Genomic DNA, 18187 nt, shown 5'->3' on the forward strand with positions numbered 1-18187 from the left:
CAGCAGATACATCCTGGCTCTGCCGGAGGTTTCTTCCTGTTAAAAGGGAGTTTTTCCTTCCCACTGTCACCAAAGTGCTTGCTCATAGGGGGTCATATGATTGTTGGGTTTTTCTCTGTATGTATTATTGTACGAGCTACTGTACAATATAAAGCGCCTTGAGGTGACTGCTGTTGTGATTTGGCGCTATATAAATAAAATTGAATTGAATTGAAAAACCTTATCTAGGATGTTTCCATGAGGCATCCTTGGTCAGATCCCTGAACCATCTCAACTGGCTCCTTTCAATGTGGAAGAGCAGTGACTCTGCACTGAGCCCCTCCTGAATGACTGAACTCATCTTATCTCTAAGCGAGAGGCCAGCCCAGCCCAGGAAACTTCCTTCAGAGGAAAGTCATTTCCGCTGCTTGCATACTCAGTCTCATTCTTTTTCAGTGACTACCCAAACCTTGTGGAGATAAGTAAAGGTAGATTGACTGGTAAAAGTCCACAGCTTTTCTTTTACACTCAGTTCTTTACCACAACAGGGTAACTGCAGATGCTGCACTAATCTGTAAATCTCCTGCCCTCTTTTCTCAGTAGTGAACAAGACCCCGAGATACTTAAAATACTTCACTTTGGGCAGCAACTTACCCTAAATGAGCACTCCACCCTTTTCCGGCTGAGGACCATGGCTTCAGACTGGTACTGATTTTTATCTCAGCTGCAAACTGCCCTAAAGCCTGTTGGAAGTCATCTGCCTGAGGAGGCCAGAAGAACCACATCGTCTGTGAAGAGCAGAGCTGGGATTCTGAGGCCAGCAAACTGGAAATCCTCTGCCACTTGGCTTCGTCTAGACATTTTACCCATTAAAGTTATCAACAGAATCAGTGTTGACCAAAGCACTTTTTCCTTGACCTTACCTGTCAGCTGCCTCTAGAGTCCCACAAGCTAACTATGCCTAATAGGACTCCATGAGCTTCACAGCCCCCCTCCCCCTCTGGTGTCCATGATCTGGTTTGGGGTTAGCACTGCGACAGGCACCAAGCGCCTTGAAGCCACAGCTCCAGACTTTGTGGTATACTGCAAAGTGTATTAAATTAAACACTTGACCTTTCTAGTTTAGAATAAAGATGCTAGTTATTTATATTTAGAAAAGAACAAATGTTTTACTCACCTCTAGTAAAAGGACTTTGCATAACAATTTTAAATACTGTTTATAAAAACAGTATAATAAGCTTTCTACACTTAGCATCTGTGTGTATAAATCCAAACACAATCAAGAAGCTGGTTAGAAAATGACTTCTTTATTTAACATGACCGTATCAGCATATCAGCCCACACACATAGCATCAGACTCAAGTCACAGTCACTCACTTTCAGTATATACAGATAGGCACATTCACATTAGGCATTAAAGCCAGCCACAGCATCTTAGGTAGGTCCAAACCTGTGGCATATTTGGCTGCTGCCTATGAGTCAGCCATCTTAATTGGGGTCCTCTGATCCAAGGTCTGTTTCAAACTTTCACAGACGAAATTAATGTTCTAAGCACACTGATCTGGAGTCAGAAATTGTGACCAGTGTTCTCCATCCAAATACAAACGGTTCTTCCTGAAATGTCATGCTGCAGTTTCAGCCCAATAAATGCAAACAGTTGTACAAATGAACAGGAACACCTGCTCTTTTGGGAAAATAAAACTCTGGAAGTGTATTCCCTGACTTTGTTCACCAGTTAAATCCTCTTCAGTCAGGTGGGTGTGATGTGGATTGTGCACGAGGACAAGTTTTAGGTTAGCGATATATTTGAGATGTTGATTGCATTCATGGAAACGTCAAACTCAGCATTAAAAGGACATTCCTTATATTTTGAGGAATGGCTGTGGAAGCTTTTACACGATCTCATTTTCAACTCCAAATCTTATATTACCTGGAATTTTAAATGTAATTTTTACTTGATGAAATTTAATCAAACTTTAAATCGTAAAAAGGGAGAACAAGTTTTTAAAAAAAAAAAAGAAAAAAAAAAGTGTAACTTAAAAAACAAGTTCAGTTCACCAAAGAAAAAAATTAACCAATTACGTGTCATGAAGCAAGCTTTTGCATTGCAGTGTTACCGCTCTACAAAAGCAAATAACAGGACACTTAACACATGCTCAGTACTTAAACTAAGTTAAATTGAAAGTAAACTACAAATACAAACACAGGGGCAAACTGTGGGTTGTTAAACTTTGTATAATCCACGGCCTTCATCATTCATCAGAATTCTTTTAACGGGCGAGAAGGAGCAGGGAGGGTGCAGCAAATTTTCAATGAACGGTAAGAGGAGGAAATGATCCCCACTTAAAAACAAGAAAATCAAACCCATGTGTAAAGAGGATACAGTCAAACTAATAAAATGAGAAATAAATAATCAGCTGTATTTAAAAAAAACAAAAACAGAACAAGGCTTCTCAGGAGGCGGGTTTTCAAATTCGTTTACTTTATCCCAAACTACAGTGTTCCTCTGTGTCGTCTCCATCTCAAACAAGCGCCTCGCCTTTGAGATATTTACACGTCAAAGCAACCCAATTTGGGCTTAGTAAGCATGTAATGCTACATTGCATGAATGGAGGTTTCCCTAATGTCCAATAAAGAAACGCAGCATGTTGGCAGGGAGCCTTTCCACCGCACCGCAGTGAGTCAGACCCTTTCCTGTCCTGGGATCAGTCCTGACTCCTTTCCCTTGTGAGCTGAAGTCCCCCTGTGGTGCAGCGGTTTTAGCCTGAGAGCAGTACTGACAAAGGAAGAGCAGCGTGTGGGTTCATGGGAGAATGAAAGCGGCCCATAATGAACATGTGGGATACAACAGGTCGCAGTTAATGGGACAAAAAGGGTGCTGATCTTGTGCTGCATTCTCACATATACTGGAAATTCTAAAATTCCACTTTAATGCAGGGAAAATTTCTCACACCTAAAGTTTGACATCATTGGTGGCACACATTTACAATACCGACAAAAACAAATTAAAAACAAACAAAAACGCACTCAAACACATCTGCCCTGTCAAAGGTTAAGTCTGACCAGAGCTGGAAAGCAGGAAAGTGATTCTTGTGTGATGCCAACTTAAATACAAGAAAGGAAACTGACACAGAAGTGCAGTCAGACACTAATTAGTCAATGTTCATTTTCAGAATGAATCGAGAGACATTTGCTCCAACTTCCAATTTTTACCCGGTGTTTGTGTTTTGCACAAAATCTCAAGGTTGTTGACGATTCTGTGTCTTCTTGTTTTACAACTTGTGTGTGTAAACAGCTCGAGCAGCAGTGGGGATAAACGTCAGCGCTCTCCACCCAACTGCTGCCATTAGCGATGTGACTGAATGAGTGAAAATGTCACAAGGCTAAAAGCAGTCTGACTGCACTTTAACACCAAATTTCTACTTAAGCATGAATCTCAGGTCTAAACCAAATGTTACTTGAACACAAAAATGACACCCTTCACTGAAAAGATGTCTGCGGTCAAAGCTGCGATCTTTCTGTCAGACATGGACATGCTAAACTGGAACCAGGAGTGTTTATTGTTTGTTTGTTTTAAAGCTGAACTGCCAATTGCTTCAACGATGGGATTCTGAACAGCACAGCTGGGGAGCACTTCTTCCTGCTGTCTTCCCATTCTGGGTGGTAATTTTGGTTTCAACTGTGTCCCTTTGCCTCTGTGATGCTTGGTACTGCCCTGTGGTCTCCCAGTGGCTGCTATAACTTCTTAAAAAGTGGGATTCTGTCGAATCTTTAATGTTTTTACGCTGCTTGAGCATAATGGACACACTCAGACTCCATGGAAATGCACAACAGAAAATTCTGTCATGAAAATATAACTGTCAATACACGTTTTCTACCTGATTTAATTGTGACAGTAAGCTCTTCATCCCCTCTCATCCTCATATTTATCGGAGTTCATCTCTATGCCTGTCCTCTTCAAGCTTCCTCTCTGAGGCAGAAGTAAAAGTTTGGGCTGCTTGTTGACCACTACTTTTAATCAGCCTCTGCTTTTTCTGTTGTAAATGTTCCTCACCTGGAGGAAATAGCAAGTCAGTGAAGAGGGAAACGAGGACTACAAGATAAGACAGGCGAAGAGGACATTCTACTATATACCCTACGTGTCCCCCTCCTCTCCTGTCTTTGCAGACTCTACGAACAGAAGTCCAAGCAACTGCTACTCCCCTCCAACTGTTTCACCCCCACCCTCTTCCTCCGTGTTTTCTTCCGTGTTTTCCTCCAGAAGTTGTTTGTCTGAGTAAATGTCCCTGACGAGGAGGATTCTGATGAGGAGGCTCTCCAGGATTCGGCGGTCCAGCGGTGTGGAGCTGAACCACAGCGGGTCATCTGGGCTGCAGTCCGGATCCGGCTGAACATAAAACACATCTAGGCTTTTCTGCAACGGGAGAGGACTGCAGGGAGGTAGGTAAGGAGGAGGGGGAAAAAAAGAAAAGTATTAGAAACAAGCAAAAAGGAGGTATTGTAGAAAAAGGGAGAAAAGTGCAGGGAAAAGAGCACAGGGGAGGGAGAAAATGAATGCATGTATTGGTTTCAGTTTCCTTTTGAACAGTTAGGAGAAAATTTTGATGACATTAATTTATAGCAAGTCCTCATCTTTAAAGAGTCAACACTGAAGTTCAGGATGTGAACAGCAATGAGTTCTAATCACAGGACTCAAGCCTTTACTTTACAGCCACTCTTAAGATTTATTCCAGTAAAAACACTGAACCCACCACTTGGATCTGTAGAGTTCATAGAGGTGACACTCGTGCTTCTTAGCCGGGCAGCGTTGGGCGGAGCCGCCAGAGTTGCTGTCGCGTTCCTCCTGCTCGTCGTCCTCCTCGACCCTTCGTTTTCTCTTCCTCGACTCTGTTTGCACTGATCGTCCAACAGACAGAAAGGAAATTTTTGTAAAATTTTCTCAAGGTTCTGTGTCTAAAACTAACATATGCAGAAACCACTAACACTTGTTTTGAACTGTAGATGATGGAAAATCAAGTTGAAAGACACAAACAGAGGTCCACGGGCATTTATGGTTTTGAATTGTTTGGCTCTGAATGTTAACAAACTGGATATGAAATCAGAAATGTTTCAGCATCTAATGTGGACATAAAAACTATGAATCACTGAATGCTAAATTATACATCTTGCGATAATGTGCATGTGTGAATTTCACAAACAGGAAGTTATATCGTCCATCATAGCTAGATGAGAATTTCTATGGCCAATATATACGAAGCATATCAACATGATGCATTTTCCAGCCTCACCATGGTGATCCTGAGAGACGGAAGGCACGCGGATGCAGATTGTGGTCTCCTTGGTAACAGGATGGAGTGTGTCTGGGCCGTAGACGTTAGAGAAGGAGAGGCGCAGGTGCTGCTCCACGGTGCGCAGGCCAAAGTATTTGGTGTTCAGGTAAACGAGCGAGCGCAGCAGAGCGGCGGGACTCTGCTCCCCAAGATGACGACTGCTCCACAAGCTCTGCTCCTCCACTCGACCCCACAGCGAGCCTAAAGAGAGACGATCCAATTCCACAGTCAACATCTACAACACTCATCAGTTCTTTCTTGTCTTTAGCCACCATTTACATCTGCCAAATATAATTTTCTACCTGGGTACTACTTGTGCAGACATGGAACCTGTTCGTGTTGGAGCGGTGTCCTCATATTATATCATAGTGCAATCACAACGTGTCAGGATGTGAACAGCAGAAGAGTTATAATCACTGGACACGGCTCAGAATATCGAGAAACACAACAGGTTGTTTAACAGCACCGTGCCACTAGCTGGTGATGACAAGAATATATTCAAACACACTTTCCAGTGTCATCGTTATCAGTGTGGGATGAGTTTCTTAGCAAGTATCATAGCTTCCACATTCCACACTGCAATGAGATACTGTCTCACATCTGAGACGATCTGTTTTTGCCTTTTTCATCCACATTGTTGCTGCTGAAAAATGAGGAATTTAGGACATGAGTTTATGTCAAAATACAGTATGTAAAGTCACCTGAAAAACTAAGACCATCTTGCTGTGAAAGTGGCAAAATTAATGAGCTTTCTGACCATGGTCATGTCCATGAAAGAGTTATAGAAACTTCATGAATACATAAAGAATGAGAAAGACTGCATGATGAGGATAAAGTTGGGATTTGCAGTCTTTATTCAATACTCAAATCTGTACAGTTTCATGATAAAGCAATATCGTGTTAATCAAATTGTTTCCAGAAAGAAATATTAAAATCTGACAAAGTACTCAAAACTGTGCCAATTCCAAGTGGAGCAGGCACACAAGGAGGGTCTTACTAAGGATTACACTCACCATCAGGAAGTACACTGGGCTGCCAGTCCTTCAGGACCTTGTTAAGCTCCTCTCCAAACTGCTGGTAGCATGGATCACTGAACAGGTCATCCTTCCGGCCTTTGGAGTGAAGATGCTTTAAACAAAAAACAAAACAAAACTATCAGTTTAAAAAAAAAAAATGAAGAAAATGAAAGGATCACAGAGCTTCAGTCTGTGGTTGCTCACATAGTTTAAAACCGTGTCCTCATATTCAAAAGCTCATCACTGCTTTTCAGGATGTGAACAGCAAATGGTTATAATCAATGGACACACTAATCTATAAAGTCAGACTGAGGGAAAGGAAAAGGAATAATATAATAAATATAAAAAAAACGAAAGAAAATGACCGCAAAGATGTAGTGAGCACAGAAAATCCTTAAATTCCCTTTTTGAACAGTGACGATTTTAAAGGAGGGAGGAACATCGACAAAGAAGAGGCCTGGAAAGAGGGGCAGACATTTTCAACCATTTGAAGCCAAATATCCCAACACAACGATAAGTAACCCGATTAATCAGTTTCCACAAACAGATAAAGTCAGCCTTACACTTCTGTGGCAGAAAAATCACACTCCAGAGCTCTCTGAATGACCCCGCTCTCCACGCAGCAGCCATGCTCGATGACTACTCGCATGTGAGAGGAGGGGGGAAAAGAATGTGCACCAGTACTAAGGGTCCTACTGGAAACCCTCACTCGAAATTTAGTTCCTACCTCTAAAATTACTACAGATGGAATGACACTAGAATTTAAAAAGGTTAATAAGCAGATTCTTATTTTGTGTATATAATTTAAGTATTTAGATTTTTTTTTTTTACCTGCTTTTGAATTCTGTTTGGCCACATTTTTTTTATGAAATGTGGTAATGACAGACAAGTTAAAACTATTACTGTGACAAACCTACTGCTAACATCTACAAGACATGAACATTTTAAAAAAATTAAAATAAAATGCTCAGTTGAATTTTACAGTTGATGATTTGCTGCCTTCTCGAGAGGGGCAGCCGTTTCATACTAACCTGCTGGATCCCCAAACAGAGGTAGAGGATGCTGTCTGGAGAGTAGCGCTCCCCACTGGGCCTGCAGACCTCCCTGACAAAACGGGACAGAGCCACGTTCAGCTCCTCTGAACTCACTGACAAGAGGTTCCTTTTTGGCCGGGCTGCAGGAGACAGGAACAATCACCAACTGATGTTAGCAAACATGCAGTGTTTTTTTATGTTTCCCAACAGGACAATCAATTTTTCTTTTCCAGCAAAGGAATGCACCTGGACTCTCTTAGTGTAACTACTGAACAGGGCAGGTGGGAAATGAAGGGGTTCAGTGTACCTGCTTTGGAGCTTTCCTGTGCTTTGGTGTCATCCGACTGATCAGGAGGAGACAGTGCCCAGCGTTTCCAGGCATTGATACCGTAGCGAGCTTTGAGAGGCAGTGATCGTCCTTCTGAGGTTCTGTTTGTTACATTTGAAGAAGAGGACGACGCTACATCTGGCTTCTCCTCCACTGCCAGCTTCTTGTTCCCCTTCAAGGCAAACAAATCCATTACTAACACAATCAAACTAAGTTTGCCATTGAAAATATTCTGGCACACACGTGTTATTACTTTTCTCCTGGATTGCGGTCGAGGTGCTGACTCCTTCGGTTCCTCCTTCGGTTCCTCCTTTGGTTCTTCCTTCGGTTCTTCCTTCGGTTCTTCCTTCAGTTCCTCCTTTGGTTCTTCCTTCAGTTCCTCCTTCTCTTCTGCCAGAACTGGAGGTAAAGCAAAGCCCATATCCTCATCATTTCCCTCTGGAACAGGAGCGGGGTCTGAGGTTGAGAGAGGAAATAACACGCCTTCATGTAATATGGTTTAAAAAAAAAAAAAAAAAAAAAAAAAAAAAAAAAAAAAAAAAAAAAAAAAAACCAATAAACAAAACTAAAGCTGGAAAACGTGGAATTCACCCAATACGCAGGTTTACATAAATCGGACAGATTCATCGATCCAAACTGTGTCCAGAAAATGGTGTAACGACTTATTAACACTCTTTAAAATCCTTACATTAAAACCATCGATGTCAATGAGGCACAGAAAAAGGAAGAAAGAAGGAAAATAAAACTTGGATTGCAGGGCCAGTTGATGACTTCATACTCCTTTGAACAGTAAGCCAAAGCTTAAAACCTCTACACCGATAGGTGTGATGACAGCAGCTCCAGAAATAACCAGAGGGAAGAATTTTAATCTCAATTACTCTACTGATCCATTAAAAACCCCATGCAGTCAGATGTTGTTACATAAGACAAGAAATAAAATGGGAAGATGAACACAGAGGACGAGTGAGCAGGTCAGAGTGGGCAACAAAGGCACAGTATTAAATATACGAAGTCTTAAAATCGGTAATCTGAACACCTGAAATAAGGTTTATTAGAGGACTAGAGGTGGATCTTAACAATCGATCTAATAAAAATAGTTTGCTCAAGCTATGAACAGCCATTATTAGAAATTATCCTTAGGAACTGTATGATTTTATTTTTTTTGGGGATCAGTAATTCTTAGCAAGCGATGAAAACTGCAAAAAAACTGCAGCTATAGTTAATGCACAAAATACTATAAAACTGCTTTTAAAACAGCTTGCTCCTGACTCTGTGCCTCTTATCCAGTATTCTCAGGTTTACAGCTACATGCTCAGAAGACGTTTACCTTGAGGAAAGTCTGCCTCCAAGTCCAGGTCGGGCTCATACTTCTCCTCCTCTTCTTCCTCAGAGCTGCTGCTGGTGCTGCTGGAAGACTCCTGGCCTTCAGGCTCCCTCTTCACCTTCACAGGTTTTACATCTGAATCATAAAGAAGGGTAGATCCTCACTGTCATGGTTTGCTGCAGCTTTCTTCCACTTCTCTCTTTTTATCAGCATATATAAAGAAACCGTCAGAAGCTAGTATAAGGGCTGTGTTCGGCACCTCTCTGATAAGCAATCTTTTAACCCGTATATTCAATCCTGGCGTGGGCTCACCTGGCTTCCGATCCTCTGTTATCACCTCAGCCATGGTGATCAGGTCGTCCTCCAGAGGATCAGAGGGCACCTTGGTTTTCAGTTCGTTGATGGTCTGGACGATCTCTTCTGCCCCCTGCAGGGTAGTGGGCAAGAACACAGGCACAGGAACCTGGAGGGGACAGGGTATCAAATTAATTAGTAATCAGATCACCGACTTGCAAGTTTATCTTTATAGCTTGCGCAAATTTGTGTTTAATTATTTTTTTCCTTCTAAAATTTAATAAGTTTAATTTTAAGCAAGGATAAATCAAATGCAGTATGCTCAAGTCTTACCGGTACAGGCAGAGAGAGAGGAGTGGGAGTGACCTGTGAATACATATTCATAGGCATGGGAATGAACACGGGCACAGGTATAGGTACAGGCACGTACTCCCTCTTCACACCATCATCTACATCTGTGGGAACACACACGTCAAATCATTATGTAAGCCGGGTGTTTCAAACATATGGCTTGTGGACCAGAGCTGGGCACCCAGAGGGTCTAATCTTCAACCAGTGATTCCTCTCAGCCTCCAAGCAGACACACCAATTTCCAAAATCCTAAATCACCTTGTTCTCAAGTTATTGCATTCACAAGATTTAAAAACAAAACCACAAAACAACTTGCTCTGTCTGACCTTAAGGTCAAGGACACCGGCATTCACACTAATCGGATTTTTTTAGTAGATGCAGCAGTGTTATCAACCTGAACATCCTACGTCACCACGTTTTTCAATTATCACATTTACAAACTTGGGTGTCTGCGCCACCCACCATCCTGGTGGCGTGACTACAAAATCCCATCAGCCTTTTATGACGGAGGGGTAAAAATTATTGGAAGACAAAATTCAATTGAATCCAATGTTTTTATTATCAGCCTGAGATCAAACTGGACTGTATAAGATCTTAGAACTAAAATGAGCTATACATATCTGCCATAAGCAAACTCGTACAGCGTACCTCTGAAGTTGCGTTTCACAGTTCACGTCCTCGGTCGTTCACGTATTTTCCTTAAAATCTAACAAATATTTGTTCCACCACAATTTTGCATAAAGCACAAATATCCTCCAATTGTTTCAAAGAGGAAACCACGGCTTGGGATGGCAAAATATCCCTGTACCGAGAGGTAGGAGGTTTGAAAGTAGCCAATCCAAGAACATTATTCGTCTCTCCTTTCTGCATTCCCGGCATGCTTTGCTGAGTGTTCTTGTCTCTCCTGTTTTGTTCTTCTTAAAGCCCTAAGGGTGCCACCCAAATGCATATTTATTATATTATAACAACAGGCATTTATATTCATTTTTTGAATGCTCTAGAATCGTAAACCCTGCAAATTTCATGGGGTCGACTGTATTAATGGGACACAAAGAAATGATTTTAAAATTATGAGTGCCAGGAATTTGTTAACGATTGTGTTTTTACCTGTCTGTAAGAGTTTGCTCTGCATGTGTGGCTTGCAGTAGGTAGCCTTGGTCAGTGTGAGTGGTTTGCAGAGCACCGCCTTGTTCTTTACATCTCTCACCAAACCTCCGCCAGTGTATGCCGCAGTGCTCTGGTTTACCAGCTGCAACATAGAAGACAAAATAAATCAACAGAAGAATAATTGATTTTAGATGAACTAATAAGATCTGTGTTTTTCCAGGAAGTAAATCAGTTCCACAGGCTACATTTCAAAACTATTAGGTAGTAAATACATGAGCCAGAACATTAATAACGTAGCTGCTCATCAAGCTTACAATTCATCCCATTTCGCAGGTTATTGCCCATAAAGCAGCAAACATGAGCTTGACCACAGTTTGGGTTAAGACCTAATAGGTGGTCAGTGAGTATAGGTTTGATTAAACTTTGACCAATACCCTAGGAGGAGTATCAGTTGTCGTGGACAGATGGATATCTCGCCATGACAAAAACTCACGGGTCCTTTTGGCTACATGAGCTAAAAACGCTTTCAAAAGGCAACTAGTGCTACATGATTTAAAAACAAGTGCTTTGATCAAGTCACCTTTTAAATATTCTTACTTACCCCAAGTTTGGCCCCTGGCACATCAATCCCTGTAAGACAGAAATGGAATATATGTCAACTAACATTCACATATAAGCATGACTTTATTTCCATTTTTTGGCACTGGATAACATTTCCTGATACTTGACAAAACCCAACTTCTGTTACAAGGATGTAGATATGTCCAAGAGCGACACTTTGAAGCAAAAACCTGGTTCTTTCAGGGACACAAAGAGACACACACACACACAGTTTTTACCTAGGGTCGTATTCTCAGGGCCCTTCTGTGTGACCATGATGGGCTCATTCTGCTGGCAGTAGAACCTTAACAGGCACTCTTGATCACAGAACTGCTTCACCTCTGACCTCCACATCACAGACTCTGTCAGGTTACCCTGCACTTTACAACAGTCACACCTCGCCGCCTAGTGGACATGACGACATAGCTCTCGTTAATGTTCTCGCACTGTTTTTCCACATAGAAAAAAAACATGTATTTCATGGAGTGCGTGTCAGCAGACCTTATAGTACCAGTCGTTGAACTTCTTGGCACACGCCTCGCTGCAGAAGTCCCGGGTCATACCTCCGAGCGGTCGGGTTACACCTCTCTTACAGAGTTGGTTGCAGTGGTTACAGCTCACACATTTCAGACCCAAACGCTTAATAAAATCCTGCTTGAATAACAACTTGCAACCTAAGGAGGGAAGAAAACAAACAAACAAAACAAACAGAAAATGAATTAAAGCTTACAAACAGGATATATATGACTTCAGATAAATGAGACAGGGTTCAAATGACAACTATGAATGTCTAAATGGCCCAACAGCCAGCATGGGATGACATCAAATTGCCAATTCTACTTCAAGCAGAGAAGAGGACAGGCGATGAGTACCTTCGCTGCAGAATGGTCTCTTGACCCCCGAGAACTTGACCATCTCATGTAGTGTCTTCTCCTCTTGGCAGTACTCGCAAAATGTCACAATACAGTGAAGCTTCTTGTAGTCTTCACAACACGTTTTGCTACAGAACTGGTAGACCTTATCCTGAAGGCACACACATTCAGAGAAACGTACTGCAGCCATTCTGTTTTAAGATACATCAAAATTACATCTTCACACAGTAGAAATGCTCCCATGGCTTCTGCACCTCTCCATCTTTTTTCACTGCACATGACATCACTCACTGTATCACAGGAGGCAGTATTAGGAACTTATCTTTCTACATCATGCTTTCTAATGCAAAATATAGACGTGAATTTGCACAAAATTTAACGTAAACCGTACATTCCTCTTGTGCAGACCTTTAAAAGAAATTGTGCAGCACAACGGGCAAAGAAAAGTTCAGTTCTCAGACAAGCTTAGCAGATTTTAAAATAGTTTACACTGCTTTAGAGTGATATTTGTAGAAAACAAGAGGCACTCCGTGTTCCATCTTTATGAACGTTGGTTCACTTCAAGGATGGTCTCACCTCCCACTCCAGTATTTCAGGCTTTAAGCTGAACACTCCTCGACAGTAGTTACATTTCAGCTTGACTGTGCTGTTTGTGGTGGACAAAGGTGCCTGTCCATTGGTGGCTGTCTGAAGAGTAGCATTCTGTTTAAAAACAAAAAGTTTTAAACATGCATGCTTTCACAAACATCCTGATGGTATATCCAAACACATCACCAGCTTCAGCTAGATCCACAAGCTCATCTCTACACGTGTTTGGTATTACAGAAAATTTTATATTATAAAAATACATGAAGTCACAGTAGTTTTTACAAAATCTGTTTCCTCGTTGATATGTAAATGAATGCAACATGAGTCTTAAAAACTAATCAGGCCATAGACGCCACAGAGGAAACCTGCAGTATTTGAGCTGCTGAGCTCAATGAAAAAATAATCTTGGTTTTATTTTCTGCAACTTTGATGATTCTCATCTCCACTGTTATGATTAAGATCCCACATGTATTCAATCTTCCTATAGATAAGTATGAACACAGGCATAAGTATCACAGGCATCAGAGCAGAATTTAATCAGGTTATTGAAATATTTACAGAATGGTATTAATATACCCGTTTACCTCATTTCAGCAGCATCCTGCTTCATCATCAAACACATAACAATAAGGGGTTTCATTCAGATACATCAAACAGCTACTGTGCCAACATGTCTTCTAAAGAGCCCAGATTTGTTTGAAATGAGTCTCACCTGGAACTTGGTTACACACTGTGAGCTGCAGAAGTTAAGGACATTTCCCTCTGGTAGCGTGGCCTGATACTGTGGTAAAGAATTCCTCTTACAGAAATGACAGGTGGGCTCTGTGCCTGCACACACAGGTGTTAGGCATTAAAACACAGAAATAAAAGCATATCTGAAACGCAGGTCTTTCTAAGTAACTCTCATACACAATTCATTTTGTTGGTAAAGTGATTCGGTTTTCTAAAAACTAATGAGCAGGTGTGGATATACTAGTTCAAAGGAGCCATTTTCTGCTTCCGGCAAACCAGTCAACCTAAATGCACTCACACAGGGAGATCATTTGATTGTGAACACAAACAATAAGCAACCCAGCACTTTTCAAACTAAATGCCTATTATGTTGCTCCCCACTTGCAGTGTTAATTATCCTAATGCCAGCTCAACATCTTATGGTACCTGTGCAGAAATATGGATCTCTAGGTTAAGTCTCTGGACTAAAAAAAGGCTGGAAGTGAAAGCTAAATTATGAGAGAGCTGTTTCAAAGTTGCTGCTTGTGTATTGTGGTTACTCACTGATGGTGGATGTTGTTGTCAGCTTGCCCTTGTTCATACAATTAACAGAGCAGTAGGAGACCATGGTGCCACCTGCCCCGACGCTATGGAGTACCTCTCCCGTCTTAATCAGTGTTTTGCAAGACAGGCAGCTCTCAAGTTTACTGTGAGCCTGAGAGAGACAGGGAAAGCACCACAACTTAACAAGACATCGCTAACTGATCATGCTAACAGATACAAAATGTGGCAACAACAAAATGTTTTGAATGTTTGTAAACCTTCTGGGAAGCTAGCATCTTAGACTTCTGATGAACGCTTTCAACAGTCCACATGTTTGTTTTGAGATCCATTTCCCACCGTTTGGCCCAGAGATTAGAACTATTACTGAAACTTGCAGTGATGACCTCAGGCTGTAAAACTACTCACTGGTTTTCTTAATAAAATGAATGTTTAACCTTTGAAAGACAAAAAGAACAATATGTTCACAAATGTTGTGAAAATGGAACTGAATACTTGAGACTATGCCATTTTCCTTGTTATTCATTTGTAAGAAAAGTTTGACACTTTATTTTTTGAAAAAACAAACAAAAACAAACATTAACACAATGGCAGAATAGTAAGGTTTGGCAGATCTCAGGGTCATTCTCATTCACTCATTTGTTGTGGATTTATCCTTCAGTGGGACACCAACACTGAACCCCTACAATGTAATCTATAGTGTAATCTGACTTGCACCTCCCTAGAACAATAACTACGCACGGCGTTGACGCAGCCTGCAACGATTGTGACTGGTTGGTTCAGTACTGTTGAGTCCTTGGGTGCTTTTCCAGCTACTTTTTTGCCACAGTTTTTGATTTTATCAATAAGAGAATATCACAATCATCTCATGCTAATCATAGCATTAATATACACTCACAAATGTCAACAAAATCAGAAACTCAGAATGAACATGAGGGAAAAAAGAAGTGAAAAAAAAACCAAAAAACTTTAGGACCAAATATGTTTGTCTCGCCCCCCCAAAAAAATGATGGAAAACAAGGAGCAAGGATCCAGGGGGGAAAGAAGACCGGGCATTTTATTTGTTTCTATTGTGTGGCACCGCATGTAAAAACACTGGGACACAATCATATGGTAATTAACACATAATGCACCAGCACAAGCATAAATAAACGTCCACCACTTACGTGGGTTAAATCATAGACTCACAAAGATTCCCCAAAGGAGTCTAAATCAGGCCTCAGGTGAGGATGCTGCCTGAGTAAAGGCATGTAGGAGGCAGGACGCACAAATCTTCTGCACTCACAGCAGCAGTACTAAGATTAACTGGACATCACACACTTTGTATTAAGGAGTTGGAAAATTAAAATCTGTTTAAATATTTGCTATATACACAGATCAGCTGGTTCAGGAATCCCCTGCATGTAGGGATGGGTTCCCACTGTTTCAATTCCTTGGAATCGTTTGCCATTTTTGCAAACTATCCCCTTATCGATTCCAGTCGCCCCAAATGACGTCACCACGTTGCGGAGCGTCTTTTACCTGGCAGGAAACATGGTACCTAAGCAGCTCAAACACTCAAAAGTTTGGTTATACTTTACGAGAACGGATGACAACAGGACAACTTGCAATACTTGCAAAGTAGATATTTCATTTAAGGGAGGAAACACTACGAATATCCAAAAGCATTTGCTCACAAAACACACGATGACCTTAAATGAATGTCGTGTTTTTAATTCCGCTCCGGGTTCGTGAATCTCAACCCAGCAGCAGCGGTAACGTTTGCACGTCCTCTCCCGTTAACTCGGCAGGTAAATAATCAACTAACAGTGTTATGTTAGCGCAATCTGCCTTATTACAAAACCTGCCATTACTGTGCATTTAGGTGACCATGATGAGAGAGACAGACAGAGTCTGGCTCACATGCTGGCAGTTCTTGCTGCAGTCTACTGGTAGCGTCTCCTTTCAGGCCAGGATAGACGAAAGTCACCGATCAGTGACTAATCACCTCAAGAATATTTCAAGGATAAAAGATCTGATGTCTCAACAGGACCTGGAAAAAACTAGTCCATGCATTAATTCAGTCCTCACTAAGACCAAAAAAGTGGACCACATCAGCTCTGAGGTCTTTACACTGGCTGCCTGTCCGTCAGAGGATAGACTTTAAAGTTCTGATGCTGGTCTATAAAGCTCTGAATGGTTTAGGACCAAAATACATCAGTGACCTCCTGACCCAGTATGAACCTTCCAGATCCCTCAGGTCATCTGGATCCGGTCTTTTATCAGTTCCCAGAGTCAGAACCAGACACGGAGAAGCTGCATTCAGCTTTTATGCTCCTTATATCTGGAACAAACTCCCAGAAAGCCTCAGATCAGCTGAAACACTCAGTTTATTTAAATCTATATCTATATCACTAAAGCACTTCTGGATGGATGCAAACTGCATTTCGTTGCCCTGTACCTGTGCATGTGCAATGACAATAAAGTTGAATTCTATTCTATTCTATTCAAATCCACACTTAAGCTTAAATTTCAAAACTTACATTTAACTACTGATTTTATCTACTATTCTGATTTTATATACTGTTTTGTTTGTTTGTTTATTAGTTAGTTTGTTTGTTTGTTTGCTTTAATCAATTTTAAATCATGCTTTTTATTTGTTTTTGTTTCTAATGTCTCTGTAAAGCACTTTGAATCACCTTGTTGTTGAATTGTGCTATACAAATAAACTTGCCTTGCCTAAGTTTGTGGTAAAAGGCTTGAACCCATTTGCCACAGCAGATGATTTTCAGTAAGTGAATGTGTTTAATTGTAGGCAGGGACATTACTGGATATTCTTGTGTCATTGCTATAGAATATTTTATATTACACTTTGTTATTGCTACAGAAGAATATTGATTTTATTATTTTACATTTACAATTTTTTTTCCTGGGGACCCTGTGACACCCCATTGAAGAGCCGTAGGCTGGATCTCTTAAGATCTCACTGCTGGGTTTGTAAGGCCATGTTACTCCTAAATTTCTATCTTGTTCAAAGAGAAGATAAAACAAAGTTCTAAGCTATTCGACCTTAGTGTTCTCTTTTTTAAAAAAAAGAATCGATAAAGAATCGAATCGTTAAACAGAATCGAAAATGGAATCGGAATCGTGAAAATCGTATCAATACCCATCCCTACCTGCATGTGTAAACAAAGCTTTAGTGGATTATATTCCACAGTTTCAAAGAACTGAAAATATGGACTTCAATTCTTACTCTAAAACAGACTTCTTAGTTGCATAAGAAAATTCACAATCTGTCTGATAAAGAAACAGTACAGCCCAGAATTGGACACACAGGCCTGTTATCTGCATGCTTTCTAACACTGACAGTGTCCAAGTGGTTTCCTGCAATTACTAGAGGAACGTCCAATAGGTTGCCGTTGCCAAGCAACAAATTAAATTTCAACCTGCAATTTTTCACAAACATTTCTCTCCAACATAATTCAGCTGTACAATGTTCAGGAAAAATGTATTAATAATTTTGAAAGCTTGAGGGGAAAAAAACAGAGGTGGGCCGAGCACTGGCATGCTCTGCTTGGATACTAACATACAACACAACTGCAAGAAGGACAGACCTACATCTCTGACCTGCCATTTGGTTAAATGACAGGCAAACAATGACAGCAGTTCCTGAATTTTCTAACTCTACAAAACAACACAATAAAGACAGAAACTCAAAAAATATCCTCCTAAGTATGTAAAATAAATATAGTAGAACTTTTGAAATGTACTCTAGAAATAATTGTGACATGACTTCATAAAATTCAGAAATCTCTAAAAGGGCTGGTGGTGTAAGACAAACTAAAAGCACCAGCGTTGCTTCTGTCTGCACTCCTCCTTCAAGCCATATGTGAAACATTTGATCATTCAAGCAGCCATTTTGCTTTCTGTACAAAATTTGTAGGACTGACTCACTCCAGCTTTCATTCATTTTGTGCCTCACTTGAATATGTATTGCTGACAGCACAGCAGTGTTACTTAAATACCAACTTCTTCTTTAAAAAAGGTGGATGAGTAATGCAGGATTTATACTTTTACATGGAATCTGCGACAGATGTACGTCATGACTGAAAA

At 40.9% G+C, this 18187-nt stretch overlaps 1 protein-coding gene across 1 annotated transcript in view; it reads right to left on the reverse strand.

Moving 5' to 3' along the window:
- Positions 1-1266: 1266 nt before the first annotated feature.
- zmym2 (zinc finger, MYM-type 2) overlaps positions 1267-18187 on the reverse strand; it is a 34236-nt gene continuing 17315 nt past the window's right edge. The window contains exons 7-25 of the mRNA XM_013913877.1: positions 14356-14487; positions 14099-14249; positions 13536-13651; positions 12812-12937; positions 12236-12386; positions 11865-12037; positions 11603-11768; positions 11365-11393; positions 10764-10905; positions 9639-9760; positions 9324-9474; positions 9015-9146; positions 7941-8143; positions 7667-7859; positions 7357-7499; positions 6323-6437; positions 5268-5510; positions 4731-4875; positions 1267-4409 (exon numbers count right to left, since the gene is read on the reverse strand). Of these exons, the coding sequence (XP_013769331.1) occupies positions 4175-4409; positions 4731-4875; positions 5268-5510; positions 6323-6437; positions 7357-7499; positions 7667-7859; positions 7941-8143; positions 9015-9146; positions 9324-9474; positions 9639-9760; positions 10764-10905; positions 11365-11393; positions 11603-11768; positions 11865-12037; positions 12236-12386; positions 12812-12937; positions 13536-13651; positions 14099-14249; positions 14356-14487 (2868 nt within the window). The 3' untranslated portion in view covers positions 1267-4174. The remainder of the gene's footprint in view (positions 4410-4730; positions 4876-5267; positions 5511-6322; positions 6438-7356; positions 7500-7666; positions 7860-7940; positions 8144-9014; positions 9147-9323; positions 9475-9638; positions 9761-10763; positions 10906-11364; positions 11394-11602; positions 11769-11864; positions 12038-12235; positions 12387-12811; positions 12938-13535; positions 13652-14098; positions 14250-14355; positions 14488-18187) is intronic.

Source organism: Pundamilia nyererei, unplaced genomic scaffold (assembly GCF_000239375.1).
Source record: "Pundamilia nyererei isolate P.nyererei 1_Seehausen unplaced genomic scaffold, PunNye1.0 scaffold00157, whole genome shotgun sequence".
Classification (NCBI taxonomy): Eukaryota; Metazoa; Chordata; class Actinopteri; order Cichliformes; family Cichlidae; genus Pundamilia; species Pundamilia nyererei.